At 37.5% G+C, this 16,839-nt stretch overlaps 1 protein-coding gene across 5 annotated transcripts in view; it reads right to left on the bottom strand.

Moving 5' to 3' along the window:
- Positions 1-16,839, bottom strand: part of PACSIN2 (protein kinase C and casein kinase substrate in neurons 2) — a 64,230-nt gene that overhangs the window by 21,037 nt on the left and 26,354 nt on the right. For all 5 annotated transcript variants that reach the window (XM_055711450.1, XM_055711453.1, XM_055711454.1 and 2 more), the window contains one exon: positions 9,124-9,234. In XM_055711450.1, the coding sequence (XP_055567425.1) occupies positions 9,124-9,183 (60 nt within the window). In that variant the 5' untranslated portion in view covers positions 9,184-9,234. The remainder of the gene's footprint in view (positions 1-9,123; positions 9,235-16,839) is intronic.

The following is a 16,839-nucleotide window of genomic DNA, read 5'->3' as shown; positions in this document are numbered from 1 at the left end:
ACATGACTTCACTAGTTAGAATAACTTTCTGGCCATTCCAAGCATTGGGCTAGTTCCTGTTAAACAGACAGCAGCCAACTAAGACATGAAGTTACCAGTTTCGTTCTCCTACAAGTGAAACATTTGCTTCAGGAAGGTAAATTGTGAGATTGTAAACTTACTTAGTTTCAAGAAGAATGAGAGATATTTAAAAGCTCTAACCTGCTTTCATTTTAGCATCAACACTTCACCCATCCGAAAAAGACATTTATTTAAAAATATTATTTAAATATATATTAAAAAAATATTTAAAAAGACATGATAACAAATTCAGTTGCTGTTTACCCTTAGTTGCCAGAAACACTTCAAAAGGAAATAACTCCAAGAGGTCATTTCTTCAAAATACCCACATGGTCACTTTCTTGATGCGATCAGTGAACTTACAAAAATTGTGATTCACAGTTCTGTCACACACACACAAGTTGAGTTAACCACCAGTTTTCCCTTGTCCACTAAATAATACCAAGCTTTGCTACTAATAAGCCTCAGCTGATCCTATTTTGCCCTGTTTATCTCCTACAGGCATTATAGATGCCTTCAGATCTCCATTTTCCTTAACCAAGAAAACATTCCTTCTCATTTGGGTATTTCCTCTCATGCATAAACACAGAAATGTCACCTCAAATCCTCTGTCAAATCTAAGAGTCCCTAAATCTGTAATAACCAGAGAAAAGCACACTGTGATGAGGCATTTAGTGTTGCAGAGTGAGCAGTCCCGCCATCTCTCCTTTGTGACCACCAGTGTACTAACATTGCCAAGCACTGTCACTGATACGATCTTTAGTGGGAATATTTAAGAGCTTACAACCTCGTTGTTTTACAATTTCACAGCACTAAACACAAAGGGAGAGTCTTAGATTACCTAGGCTCCCTTACCTTAACTAATACACTCCTTTGGGGTTTTTTTTTAAGCATAGCCATAGAGCAGGATAAAAGGTGATAAAGAGTTAACACACACTTTTTCTGGTACACTGAATGAAAAATAAAGAGTATTTTAATTTGTCAGCAGCCCAGGTGGCGGCAAACATTCAGCTATTGCTAAACTCCAGTCAGTTAATTCTGTATCATGGTAATTGCTATAATCACAAATGTTTCAGGAGTTTCAAATGCCTGAAGTAAGATTTTATGTCTTTTTCCAAGCTTGCCTAGCTTATTCATAACTAGTCTGCTTTTATGAACTGGAACCATTTGAAAGAAAGTCAGTCACCATAGGGTACAACAAGGCTTTTTTAATGGACAAATAGTCATAGGCAGGAAACACAATGAGCTTTGAAGGCTCACAGTCAAACGCATGCATCCTGATGACCAATATGCGGACACACTTACTATTTCCAGCATTCCATATAACCATGAGTACAGCTTCTTTCCAGCTACGTCAAACGGGAAGTTTCCAAACATTTCAACCAGCATTAACATCTATAATACTGTGGGTTCTTTTTCAAAATAAAAAGAATTATCTTATTGCATAATTAGCACATACACAGTCCAAGGACCTATGAGCACTAGGTCTGAGTAAGCTTTCTAAGTTTACCCATATAAATTTACCACTGGTTGCAAGAAAAATCCTGAGGAAGCTCTTAAACCCACAAAATCTAAAGCCAAACATACCAGTTAACAAACATCTGGCAATATAAATTGTGAATGTTATGTTGCTCAATGTTAGAAAAAGTAATAAAAAAAGCATATAGGAGATATGACAGGAATCTACTACCGCAGAGTCCAAATATTTCTAAAATGAAAAAGCAAAACAGGGCAGTCTACTTCATAAGCAAAAAGCATTCACTGGCAAGTAACTGAAATCCCTCAGCACAGGAATACCTTTTCAATATTCAAGAGTGAGTTTGGGGAGTTTCTTCCTCTAGAATTCCCTGCATCCATCACACACCCCCTCAACAGACAGGTCACAGATGTTGGCTGACAGTAGCAGGCATGGAGCACAGGCCTCAGAGTACCAAACGGGCAGGACCAAGGCCATCTGAGCAGACAGCTTATAAGCTGTTTATGGGAGGCACATCCCAGATCAACTGCCTCTGCTATCCAGAGTGTTGAGTTTGGACTTTGCTTTGGGTTGTTTTTTTGTTGTTTGTTTTTGGTGGGGGGTGTGGAGAATGGGAATGCATATGGTGGCCAAATTTGATTCACCCATACTATACAGGGGACCGACTTCGCCTGAGTAAGTTGAAAATCTTATCTTGCTGGTGGGTATCTCAGCAAATACTTCAGAATGTAATGAAAGCCATGTGCTCATCTCCCTAAAATGCACACCAAGTCCCATCTTCCAAAGGAATCTGTCACAAGCCTGAGTTCATAGAGTGAATACCAGTTGCTGGTTTAGCAGCTGTTCAGGTTGACTATTTTTGTTTGGATCAGTAGGTGTTTTCACAGGGCAGTTAAACACCCCTACAGTAAATGGAGAGGGCATCACAGTACTGATGCTAGCAGAAAATAAGCAAGCGTAAGGACGCACAACTAGGCAATAAGTGGTGCACAGCCTGTGAGGGACCTATGGCTCATTAATAAGTGCTTCCACAGGCAGGGTAGCTGTTCCTTTTGATGTCTTACCTTGCAAGATATGCATACACTTCTACTTTGATCTCTAGCAACGCTTACTCATCACCTTTCTTACCTTCACAGGTATCTAAGTGAACAACAACATTGGCCTCAGCTTGCTCAAGGCATTTTTCTTTCCATATGACCACAACAGTGATTAGCAAGCGTAAGGCCAGAGCTTAATTAACAAAATGCATCATAAAACTGGCCTTCAATTTACAATTAATATACTGAATTATTTCATTTTTTTAATCATCATTTTGAATAATTTTGATTTTTCAATCAAATTTGAATCAATAGATTCAAAATGAAACATCATTTTGAAATGAAAGTGCATTTCAAAACTACTTCCAGCAGAGCAAGGTCAATAAGGTTGTCCATTTCTTGTGTTCTACTAAAGCAGTAGAATGTCTGAACCAACCAACATTGCCACAGTCTATTTCTGGATGCAAGAAAATGGCATGAATGATTAGAGTCCATATGACAGATCAGAAAGAAATACAAAGGGTTTCAAATTGCATATCAGGTTCCAAATTTACCACTTTCCCTTGGAAAAGTTACTGCCATCCTGCTCCAGGCTATCAGCAATAACCTTTTGATTACCCAAAGCATGCCACCGTTGTCAGCTAAGTAACACAGATGAAAGAATTCCCTCTTGGAACATATCAACAAGATTGCTTGGCTGCAAAAAATTTCTGCACCAAGAGAGTGCCATGAGCTTAACCAGATACATGAAGATACACTGAGGTTTGTTAGAAAAAAGAAGAAAGAAAAAGAAGCTTCCATTTCTTAAGCAAACTGAGGCACTAATACGACTTAAACTTTCATGAAATTCTCCGCTGTTATGAAAATTGCTCAGAATTTCTTTTCTTATGATTTTACAATTTCTTGCTTTCTAAGCAAGCTTACATGAAAACATGTATCAAATTCTCTGTTTCCTAAAGTGCTTTTGTTTGGTAAACACCTAGACAAATCAGAGGAAAATTATTACGGTTTTCTCCTGAAAAGGATTTATCACCCTGCTAGAAGACAAAAAACTTTTAGTAGTAGTTTGGGTTAACTAAACATGGAAAAAATTCCTCAATTTAATTGTGAAAGCTGCTGCTATTTCTATTTCATGCCTAAGAAAGACGTGTATTTCTGAAAGCTTTATTTTTTCAGTTTTACCAGCTGTTCTGATACAAGATACTACCTATGCCTAAGCCTTATCCTACCCACATTTTTTGACTGATAGATCTACAGAAAGCCAACACCAAGAATACAAACCCAAACAGTGACTTCTCCAGTTCTCTTTCAACAACACAACTATTTCCCAACCACAGATCTGAACCTGATAACAAAACCTATGTAGTAATAAAAAAATTTACTAGTTTTTAAAGGAAACAAATTACTATTCACATTGGATTTCAAGCGCTGAGTTTGAGTCTCAATGCCAGAACTGGAAGCTTCCATGAACAGTACTGAAACAGCAGTCTAATTAAAAAAAGCTTCATAGATGAAGTAACCTGCATTGAATTGCTCCATGGACAGTCTGAGCATATGCAGCCAGACAAGGTTACAGCAGTAAGTTTAGTGGCATGCAAGCATACATTATAGATTCACATTTTAAAATGTGATCAAACTGCTAGTAATTATCTTTGTAAAAAGGAACCCTAGCAAAGGCTGTGACAACTCCAAAAGAAAGCAAATGGTTCTTAATTGGTTTTCTGGCTCTAGAAGCAAGTGTTTTATTTCCTAAAGACAACAGCGTAAGAAATTTCTGTCAACAGCAATAGCAAAAACTTTGAAGCTGGTTTATCAACATTTTATTAAGTACAATTCTTATCAGCTCAACAGAACATCAACATTCAAGAAATAAAAGTGGTTAAGTTTCCAAAACATGCAGTGAGCAAAAAACCAGTTCTCACAGTAAGTTCTTCAAATAGGTCCCACACCCAGCCACCTCACTCTTTCCTAAACGTCTTTCAAGAACAAGATGGGCTTTGCACACACTCCAAAGGTAAATAAATTTGAGCTATTTTGGAGTGTGAGGGAGCAAACTCAAAAGCTCACCCTGCCAGACTGTCTATTCTGTGCCATGGCCAAGTTTAAATGCATTCGCTGCTTTCAGCTGTGGCAGCAAAACATAGCAAGGTGGCTTTTAACAAACTGTGGGCTGTCTTTGAAAATTAAGAAAACCCATAGTTTTCTAGGGTTTTTTTCTAGAAAAAAAACCACATCAGGTATCTTAAAAACCTCTATCAAAAGGTGCAAATGACAAAATCTGCAGTAACCATACAACTTCCAAACTGATTAAGAGTTCTTTATTTCTTGTTACCCCAGGCATGAAGTATTGAGGCTGGCATTCCAGAGACACATCTTTTCTAATCAGTGTCAGGCAAAACACATTGATCAAAGCAGTTTAGTTTTCTATTTGACGAAAGATTAAGCAGAATTCAAAGTTGCAATCTTCAGAAACAAAATAACCAATCCAGGACATATGGAAGAAGGACAAGTTTTGGACTAAAATTCAGTCAAATTTTTATTTTGGAAAGATGGTTCCAAACCAGAAGTAAATGAGAATTTGGTAATAAGTTTAACAGGCTAGATGTTATTTTATGCTTGTCATTTAACACTAAAGAGTTATTCTTAAGTTAAATCTATTACGACTGGCACAGGACTCCCCTTACTTTAGGTTCACTTTCTACCAACCGCAGAAGCCTGGCAACCTCCTCCCACCTCTTAACTCTTGATCTCAAGGACAATTCCTGTTTTGTCAGGCTCCTCTGTAAAAAGGCAAGGTTTGAAGTCAAATGGTACATTCTGGCAAGGCATTACGTGGCCTAAGCAAGCTGCTGGATATCTTCATTATTCACTCAGACATAATCAGAAGTATATACAAACTAAAATACATTCCAACCTAATATCAGGCATGCAAGTCAAAATACAATTACCATCACAGAAACGCAGACAAGTAGAGTGCAGAGGTCACAAGAAAACTATCCCTGGATGAAAGCAATCACTCAATATCCTACATCAAGGTGACACTGCAGCGGACAGCACAGCTTCAGGTATATTACCACATTCCCTTGTGTTGTCCAAGCACTTTGTTCAGTGTTGAGATTAAAAAAAAAAATAATACCCACCAAACCAAACAAACACTTGCCTTGCCACATGATTCTACACGCAACTATAAAGGCTGTCAACCAAAACATTAAGTTCCACATTATTCACATTTCTCACTACAATAGGGTATTGCCAAGACTAATGGTATTCTGAATAGTTTAATACCCAGTACTAAGGAGTCATCTTGTGATAAGTATCAGAGTGCAAAGAAACAGCAGTTTCTTTGCTTAATATATTCTCTCAGCTATTTCCATTGTGATAAGAGTTTATATACATGTTTTTCTTAAGACAGCTTTATAAACATATATTTATTCTCTCAAACTATGCAGACTGCAAATTCACCAAGCACATGAAGGTCAAAATTCACTACATCAATCTTTACTGTTAATAGCTCAGCATTACTATGACATCATTTATCATCTATGTGAAAGTACTCTTTTTCATGTTCAGTTCAAAGAATGTTAGTGTATCCATAAAAGCTCCATCTCCACAGAATGTCAGGGATGCCATACCACACATTTTTCAACTGCCCATGCAGTTACATAAACATTTAGGCATACCTACTACATACAGTCTTTCAGCTACACATACAGCACTTTATAATAACCTGCTATATCTTTTGAACTCTCTAACCTATTCTTTCTTGGGTTTTTGCTTTGTGGTTGTTTTTTTTTTTTAAACCACAACAGAAATGTCAGTGATGATATTTTAAGCACTAACCAACTATAAAACTCTTACAGTCTCCCCTCTGTTTCACTCAAATACCACTTAATTTCAACATATTGAAATTTCAAACCTTTAATCACCTTGCTAAAATAATGACAAAGCCTCTACAGCCATAGTAGGAACAAAACCTTCTATTAATGATTTTTAAAATCAGAGTCTGCAGCCACAAAACCCCCAAACTTTCCTGTCTTAAGCATCAAACAGCACAAAGCAGAGGAAGAGCAAAATAAACAGTGCTTTCTACATAATTCAATACTCAAAACTCCAAAATTCAGTTAAATATTCCATTTCATATTGCTAAACTGTAAGAAGCTTAGTACAAGGAAACACAGGATTTTTATTTTCTTTTAGTATGGTCATCAATTGCATGGGAAGTCCAATTGTGCTTCCAGAAAAACTGTTAATACTCTGAACATCTTTAAAGTCACTTCAGTAACAAAGCCGTTGACTTATCACTAGGACTTACCTTTTACTACAGTTTCACTCCCTGAAGAGTGAGCGTGAAGATGGTCTCTAGCATTTTTAATGAACTGAATCCATTCCATGAGAATATAATTGCGTCTTCAATTTTTGAGATTACTTTTAACTGATTTTAGCATATTATGACAATAGGATCTAAATATTGTTAGTTTTCCCCTTTGAACAACCTGCATATCTGTTCTAGTAAGCTAATCAACTCTTCAAAACCTTTGAGCCTGATGTACTCAAATTTCAGAAGAAAAACTAATTCAATCTGAAATTTTTCCTCTTGACCATTTTAACATAACCTTTGTGGTTATACATCAAAAAAGAAAAAGAGCAAAGCAAAGAATTAGCCCTATAAAGGAAAGAAACTGATTGAAATACTAAAGTCTAACTTTTTTTATCCAAGGATAAATAAAGATATAACTTGTGCAGTACACATTAGCCTACTGACATTGCTTATGAAACAGACCAGAGTTCTGACCTTTTGGAACGAATACATAGAAAAGTTCAAAGACATTGATTAAAAAGCAGTGTTTACAAAATGATATAAAATAAGTCACCAATAGTACAAACACAAAGAACACCTTTAACCCACCTATAATAAGCATCAAATACATTGAAGCCATGCTTTGTAAAAGTCCTAGCTTATGCTAATTGCTGTTTCTGATCATCTATCATCCTTTAATATTAATTACTTGAGTCCACATTTGTACAAACATAACTATATTAGTTTACAGAATTCCTATTTTTATTCATTCAGCATTTCTGCTTCCAGACCCGATTACTTATGGAAGACAACAGCTTGGTACAGAACAGCCAGCCAGAAGTCATGTTCTGCCAAGTATATGACACATCCAAAAAAAAAAACAAACCAAACCCTTTGGTCCAGGATTATTTTGCCTCCTTATTTTATTTTGAAACACTTCAAGGAAGCCTGCCCAGAAAGTTGTCTCAGCATAAAATAAAAAACACAGAATAAGTGAGGTTGGAAGGCACCTCTGGAGATATCTAGCCCAAGCCCCTGCTCAGAGCAGGTTTGATAGATCAGACTGCTCAGGACCATGTCCAGTGGAGTTGACACCTCTGGGAGTACAGGTCCCACATCCTCTCTGCAGTCATACTACGGAGTACAACAAAAAGGGGTTAAGACTCAGAATCTAGTTACCTTAAAACCACTTCTTTATAAATAGGATATACACATTTAACATAATAGTAAGTATCTCTGCAAAAAACGACAGCTGTCTACCAAACAAGAACCTCACTGGCATTACGTCTTTTAGATAATGGGATAAAAAATAATTGCATGAAAATGCAATTTGCTGTCACCACCAACAAACGGGTTAGTGGTCTAGAAAAGCTTTCATTTAAGAAGTAGCACAATGTTAGGCCACCAAAACCAAGCTGTCTTATATACGTCTCTGGTAACTGAAATACTCAAGACATTTTTTCCCTAACCATTTTCATGGTTGCTACATTTCAAACTCACAAGAGCTCCCAGTCACATGGTAGAAGTCTGCCCTACTGAATACAGTTCATCTTGAGAGCTTGCTAACTTACTTACCTCCAGTATTGACACCGTCAAACCTTTCCTTTTCTTGCAAGAAACTTTTTTTTTTTTTTTTTTGGTAAAATGCTTTCTGCTTTATGACATTTTGCTCAATCAAATTATAACATCTGAAAGCTGCCTTCAGATTGGGGCAGCACATATTACTGATACTACAATGTGCTTTGTATTATCTTTCTGCATATACACTCTTACATTGAGATAAGCAGAAGATAATTTCTCTCAAAAAAGTTTACACTTGTATCTGGACACGAACAGGAGACATACAGTATATTCACACACGATCTTACAGATTTCTAATTTATGTACACCTACAGTAGCTTTTAACAGTTACTTTAGCTTTAACATTGATCATTCAACTCCCTTGGTAATTCTAAAAGCTACTCACCCATATCCCTTCTTTGACAATAAAAAAAGGTTCAATTCTGAATTACACATCCTACCCAAATGGATGATACTCAAGCTTGTGCCGGTTAAAAACCCTTGACAGAACTAGGCCAAAATCTAAAAGGTCATTTCTACCCTGAAGGCTATTTACGCTGGTCACAATAACCAAAGGTGTCTTGTACTGTAGCTCTCCCCAACGTTCATGATGTACAAAAATCTTATTTTCTATAACGATAGTAAAAAATAAATTTTTTTTTTTTTTAAAAAAAAGAAAACATTCAGGTTACCTCCCAGAAGCTATCACTAGAAACTTCTACTCCAACGGAATCATCGTATGAGCCAGACATTTCTATGTATGAAGAGCTTGTAAGTATTCAGAGCTTAAACACCTTCAGAATCTGTAAAAAGATACAACAAAATATTTATGAGCTGTTTTTCATTATTAATGCTATCAAAAGAGAAATGAAGTTAGGTAACGTCCTTCAAATTTTTGATATCTAGGGATGCCAAATAAACACACAAGGTAACCACACAGGGCATGCAAGTACATTTTGCAACAGAAGACTGTTCTACCACACAAAGTTCTTGGCTCTTATCATTGTGTTTGCTGTCCAGAAAAATGTTCAGTCCATCTGCCTATACCAAATTTCACCAAACTCTTGAATTTACTTTATCATGACCATCTCCTGTTACAACCAAAAGAAAAGATTGAGTAGCACGATGCTTACTCACTGAGTATTCCACTGTGAAGTATTCCGTAAGAGAATCAATTGATCTTTGTGCTACAGATACAATAACCTGCACTGCTTCCTATTCCTTTTTCACTGGAAATCTATGTTCTGTAATGAAACCCACTGGAAATATTAAAGGCCAAAACCACTTGCTGATTTAAAGAAAAACAGATCATCTTTTCAGAAGGGAAAAGGGTTTATTTCTGTAAGAATCTTAGATTCATCTACTTGGAAACTAATGGCATCCCTAAATGCAAAACAGAGCTTCCTCAGCAACAATGCAAAGCAAAACCAATGTGAAGAGCATTGCAGCGACCCAAGTCAAACACAGGAGACAGGACTAGCCTCCTTCCCAAAAGTGTTAGTATAGTTTATGATATTCAGACAGCTCTCCTTCTCTTGCCCAGCCAGCTGTGACTAGATCTCTTATTGGGCTAGTAACTACCTACCTGAGCTACTTGCTATTTTCTTGCCAACACTCTTGTGCGTTGCAGATAATAGATCCTAAATGATGGTGTGATGCACTTATCTACTGTTCCACGTATACCAAGTAAGAGGTTACAGGCTCCATGACAGAAGGTCTCCTTGAAGCTGACAATTACTTTTGCCAGAAGTTGAAACTCCCACACCTAGTTTTACTGCATTTTGTGACATGTTACAATACTATTTCATTGTTTTCTTTTAGGAAAACAAACAGTAAAAAAAAATTCTGATCTTTATTAAAGGTCATTACTTTGACAATTCAGGCATTGTCACTTACACAGACACAGCCGCACAGAAGAAAAACATGATTTATCCTCATTGAAGGAGATGATTGTTTATAAAGTCCTGCGTATAAAAAAAGTTCAAGGTTACCCTAAGCTAACATTTAAGATAAGTATCAAAACCAGTACTGAGGCAAAAATTCAGGCACTTAAATCCACAAATGTGGTTTGTGGGGTGGAGACCAAGAGGTAGGAGAGGAAGGAAACAGCTCCCTCCCACAACACACACATGCAAATCCCTGTCTGATCTCTACAGATACTTCATCAGGTTCTCCTGTTTAGATTTCTCCTACCAAGTTTGCCTACAACTACTGCCAGGGCTACATACAAGGGTGAGCAGATTCTACCACCCCTTCTGGGATTAACACCTTTACTAGTAGACTATAAGGTGAAGCTCCCTCTTTCTCTTGCCCTATGAATGTTGCTTCCCTTAATGCAAGAGGGCCACTTCAAAAGGAAGAGCAGAAAATGCCTACAAACCTAGCCTACCTTGCAGCCTAGAGGTTATGACATGCTGCTGAGCGAAACAGAACTGAAAGCCTCCAAGGCCAAGAACTCAATGCTATATCCACATTTCTTGGATACTCTTAACTGTCCTGTAAGGGTAGGCATACACCACTTGTAACAAAAACTAGCTACTGAAACAAAACAGTTGTTGAGACAGTTACAGCAAAGACAGAACAAAACTACTCTGGCTGGGAAGACAAGCTGTTTCTCCTGAAGTTTTTCATCCAATTCATTTCCACCATCAAAATCACAGAAAGCTTAAATAACCTTAACACTGAATACAGAACTGGAAACTACAATGGGTACATCAATTGTTAGATTTTTATTTTGAAAAGATAACCAAAAATACAGGAAGGGTTCTGCAGAATGGAAACAATTAGAAAGGAACATGATATATTGAGCCAAAGTATTTTTACATGTTAGTGTAACAATCTTCAACTTATGTTATTAGTAATTGCCAAAAAATCTGCTTTTCCACCTGTGCTTTTATTAAACCAAGAGGGAAAAGTACATTAAAACACATTCAAATGTCAGTTTCTTAGTAGCACACCTTTACATGGAATGTGTTCTTTCAGATAAGTTTCAGCCCTTGCAATTCTTCCAGTAGATCAAGGTAAGCAAAGATCATTATTTGTAAGTGTTTATAATTTCTGATAGCCTTTCTTAGACAGCCATAAGCAGCACAAGGAAGAAACAAGTGCAATAAACTTGCAACTAGCTGGACAAACTCAAAAGAATACTTTGACATTAGACAGTTTTTTCTAAGAGTTTTATAGTTTTCACAAAGAAAGAAGGTTATGCAGTGGTACCTTTAACCATAATTTCTGCTATTATTTTATCTGATCAGAGGGAGACATAGAATTTAAAGAAAAGTTGTCAGATCAATAAACATTGCTAGCTGGATTCTGTTAACTGCATCTTCCTGCCTTTTTCCCATTAAGGCAGCTCTAACACTCCATTACTCTGAAACCAAGTAAGCTACTGGAGAGAACTGTGTTACTCAGCATGCCATGCAGAACAAGGGAAGGAAAAGATTCCAAAGGTTCTCAGGAAGAGTTAGAGTTGTTTTTCTATAGTACACCAAGATCTTTCAACGAAAGTGTTTACTGCCATTTGTAAGAGATCAGGCAGACAACAGTAAAGTCTTCAGTGTCAAAGTCAGGAAAGAGAAACCCTTACGCAGAAGTATAAACCTACAGGAAAGTTTCAACAAGTCACCCATCCCACCCACTCCCAAACCACACAGAAGGTGTTTTTCTCCCTCCAAATACAAAAAGACAAGACAGTGACAGTGTTCTCAAGCAGTAACAAACAGTGTCCGCTTACCTTTAACAAAATAGCCTAAACTATACCAGCGCTGGAAATTTAATCTGAAAAGCTACACGGAAAAACTGGAAAAGCTGAAACAGAGGAACATTTTCTTAAATGAGGGAACAGGTTGTGAGGACTTTTTTTTTTTTTTTTTAAAAAAACACCCAACCACTTCTATTCCTCCTCAACTAAAACTGCATCATACACACAGCTATCTTTTTTTTTCCCCCCATAAAAGCACGAAAATGATCAGTACTCAGGAAATTCTGATGGATTTAAGGTTTTTATATGCCAAATACTATGCTGTGAGAAAGTATGAGCAAGCGTATTTAGGGAAATATTATGAAGTCATAGCAACAACTGGCACAGAAAAACACTATTTGTACAGCACTACTTAAAAATAAACTGGATACTGAGATAGGAACATTAAGCAGTATGAGTCACACTACCCTCATGAAATAGAATTATTACAGCAGCCAGTCCTTTAGCACATTTTTTGTTAGGGTTTGGTTCTCCCATCCTTCAAGTGAATTTGCAGAGGTTTCACAACGAAAGTTTATTGCACATGGATTTGCAGTCTTCCATTTCACTACAAAAAGTAAACCTAGGAACAACTACTGCTGTCAGTATAAAGTCTGGGAAATTTAGATCAAGATGAGAAAAACAGACAAGTTCTACACAGATACTCCACAAATTCTCACCTGCATCTCACAACGCTGGGGTTTCTATGGTCAGCTAGACTGCAGCAGAACCAGTAACTTCATAAGAAAGCATGGTGCACACATCCAGTTCCCATATTCCCACCACAGTATAAATATATATTTATATATATATATAAAGCACCTATCACCATATTGATAAACATTCTTTGGAACCTCTCTTGACAGCAGAGGTAAGAACAGGAGTCTGTCTGTTAGTACCTCAGCACTTTTGTTTCCAACCAATTAAAAAAAAAAAAAAAAAGGCAAGCCACTCATCCACTCTGGCCTTTATCTTCCAACTCCATGACTCCAGGCACAACCCTTTAGGAGTACCTACACTGTCGCCTTCTTGTCCCTCAACTACTTGCTGAGCAAGCAGTAGCACAGTGCTCTAGCAATTTCCACCCACCCCCATGCTGACTGGTAAACCAGCTCACCAAACAGGACAGATTATTACTGAGCTCACATTAACATTTTCTTGAGCAGATACATCAGCTGAGGTTTCTCCCATCCAGCTGGCAATTCTCATGAAACTAGTAAGACATGTCTACCTTTATCTCTGTTATTCTGTAACATTTGTCTGAAACTGACGAATTAATTCCAAAATTATGGAAGCAGGAAGTTAGAGAAGGCAAAAGTGTTAAGCCTCATTTTCCTCAGAAGACAGGTCTTCACTGAATAGAAGCCACCTCTGGATCACGCTTTTGGCCAACACAAATGAAACCTCCTAACTTTCATACTTCTCAGGATATTTTCTTCCTGTATCAAAGAACTTTGTAATTTCCATCAAAAATCAATCTCAATATTTTACTCATCAAGCCCAAAGGTCTTTAAGCAAGTTTTTACCGGTGTTACCACAGGCACATAAACCACCAAATACCACGCAGCACAGAACCCTTGTTGCCTTTTGTCATAAAAAGTCCCAGCACGCATTAGCTAAGAGAACTTATATAGGCTAAAAGTAAACCACAAAGTCCAACTGAAAAAAGTAACTATATACTGAAAAGTACAAACTATAACAGCTACAGAAATGGTGCAAACAAGCAAGGCTCAAGTTTCTTGACTTAGTGATTTTTAAGCAATTCTTGTAAATTAGGATAATGGATCTTAGACACAGGGAAACTGATCAATAAATAAAAGAGACTTTTTTTTAAGCTTCCTCTTAGGGAGCATTCTAGCAATCCTATATGCTAAAGACCTTGGATTTCTTCTCTGCTGCTAGTGCCCTACACTGTGAAAAGAACTGCTATAAATATCCTGAAGGTTTAACACATGAGGATCTTAGAAAATATTAACTAATAATGAGCAAGCAGACCTTCAGATACTGCACACAAAAACATCTGAATAGAATATGCTGCCTCTGCTCTCAAGAAGTTGGTTTTAATGCTACCTTGAAAGCAACTTACAAAAATCTGCTTCATTCATCTTTAAACACTTGATATATTTTTTTTACTCCCTTTTTCCTCATGTGTCAGGAGAGAGATATCAGCACAACACACAACTTGCAAAAATCTGTGCAATAAATGCAGTCTTTTAAGATGATAAATAATCCAGTGAGTGCCAAAGCTTCTGTTAAGGTGTTTTCCAACAGGAAGAGGGGAAAAACCATTTGAAGAAACCCTGTAGTTTATCGTCCCCAGCCCTCAGTAACAGATTCTTTGATGAACTCATAATGTGAAACAGGTTAGGGTTGTTGGTTGAAAGATACATTTTAACTTTCTGAAACCCCTTGGAAGATGATGTTTATTTTGGTTAGATATTTCACTACCATTCAAAAAGAGCATTTAAAAAAAATAAATTACTGTCTCCGTGCTGCTTACTGAATCCTATGATGAGAAAGACTAGATATTCCAACACACAGAATGCCTGCAGACAAAACACTATTTCAAATACTTGAAACTTAAGGCAATACCACACAGCCTTGTCCTTCAGACGTAACCAACGCTTCCCAATATGTACAAACCAGATAACAAACAGGAGACGTGACTCCCCGTTTCTTACTTCCAGAACTTCAGTTTTCAGAACAGAAGGAACTGACAGAAGCTCTCAGTGACAACATGACATAATGCTTCTCTCTTCCGATTCTGTTATGTACTATAGCTGCTTTAAGGCAAGGCAGTCACTAGTACCGTGGCTCTAGGTGACAAGCTGGTCCACAACAGAGAAGTCTGAGAATCGTGGAATGACAGAATCATTCAAGCAGGGTCAGCCCAGGTTACTCAGGGCTTTATACAGTCAGGTCTTGAAAACCTCCAGGGACAGAGACTGCACAACCTCTCTGTGCAACCTATTTCAGTGTTCAACTGTCCTCAAGATGAGACACAGAAGAAAATAAATTAATCTGTATTTAGAAAAGCAAATGGTGTCTCCAGCTATTAATATTATCCTTGTGTTGTCTCCAAGGGCTCTACAGAAGCAAGCTCAAAGACAGTCTACTAGCCTCTAGAAGAAAAAGGCACCTGGTCACATTACCTTTTAAACTTATTTTTGGAATGACAGGACTTGTCACTATGGATCTGACTCAGCAGAATTCCAAGTTTCATGACTAGGGAGTGAAATACTTACGTATAAGGACACCACTCAGCTTGGATTAGCTGCTCATACAAACCTTCATCTATAGCATTTTTTTCTTATTACTCACTGAAGTCCCAGGTTTTCTTCTACACAATAGGAAGGAAACAGGACTTCACTGTACGGAAACAAACGTATCCTATGCTTTAAGTGACAGCTATTGTTGTTTGATACTAAGCGTAGCTACCATTAACATGCTGTATCTCATATTCCTTGGTTAAATAAAGCTATTTAGACTGCGTCCTTTTCTATTCTGTCCAAAGAACACACTCTATAAGAGTTCCAGTTTCTTCAGGATTGCAATTTGTTCACTGTTTACATAGAGAGAAAGTAAGTCACATAACTCCTTTAGCAATATTGTAAAATCATGTACCAAAACTTTAAGAATCACAGTTATCAACAGTGGAAAATCCACAAATTAATAGGACAAGTAACTACAGGAAAAAAAAGTTACTTAGGCTTACACACGCAAGTGACACCAAGGAATTCTAGCCCCTGGGTGCAGGGAACAAATGCATCAAACTAGGATTAGTCACTACTGCTCAGTGCTGTGAACTCTAATTGCAATCAGTAGACAAGAGTGCATGTTATTAAGAGAAGTCAGGCCTTAAGACTTCAAAAGGTAGAGCCTCAGATCAATGACTTTGGCCTAATTCTCATTCTGCATTTTATAAAATATGGTGTATAGCACCCTTTTTCACAGAGATTTAAGAAAAATCTCTTATTGCTGTAATTGTTTTCTTGGCAGAGCCTCAAACACCAGACAGAAGTCCATAAAAGGAAGCTGAATCACTGCTTCCTGGGGAATTCTGCCTGTATGTTAAAGTTAGCAGAGCCACACACCAAATGATTTTTTGAAAGAAGTTGACAGCAATCCATTTGGTGAACCCTGTATCCCGTGCACTGAAGGAACTAATCTAGGAAATGCATGCTGTTACAAACTGTGTAAGCTTATTTCCTACTATGCATGCTCCTCAGACTGGGAGCAATATTTTATTCTTATATTTTCTAGTTTGAATACCAGAGTACTTTGCCACCTAAACATTTTTCAGTTAGCAAATAACATAAAATGACATTAAATAGTAAGAAGCTACTAGTTTGTACTAATCATCCATAACCATAAGTAAGAGTGACAAGAGATTCCTTACACTTCTGTGGCCCGCAGACAGTGGGAAAAGGAGCAAGAAGCAGTCAGAAGCTGATAGGAACCAGGCAGGAGAGTGGACATACGAGCCACCAGGGCAAGAGGCACAGTGGAGGGAGCACGGAGCTGCCTGGCTTCAGCCCAACTGGAGGACAAAAGAGAGAAGGGGCTTCTGCAGGTGTGCCATTGCTTCTGGGTGTTGCCAGAAGCTCCCCATGCTCCAAGTCAGCAATCAGAAGCTGGTGTTAAATGCCAATTAAGTAAACGCCGAGTC

This window comes from Falco cherrug, chromosome 5, assembly GCF_023634085.1.
Source record: "Falco cherrug isolate bFalChe1 chromosome 5, bFalChe1.pri, whole genome shotgun sequence".
Taxonomy (NCBI): domain Eukaryota; kingdom Metazoa; phylum Chordata; class Aves; order Falconiformes; family Falconidae; genus Falco; species Falco cherrug.
This window is presented reverse-complemented; position numbering and strand designations above follow the sequence as displayed.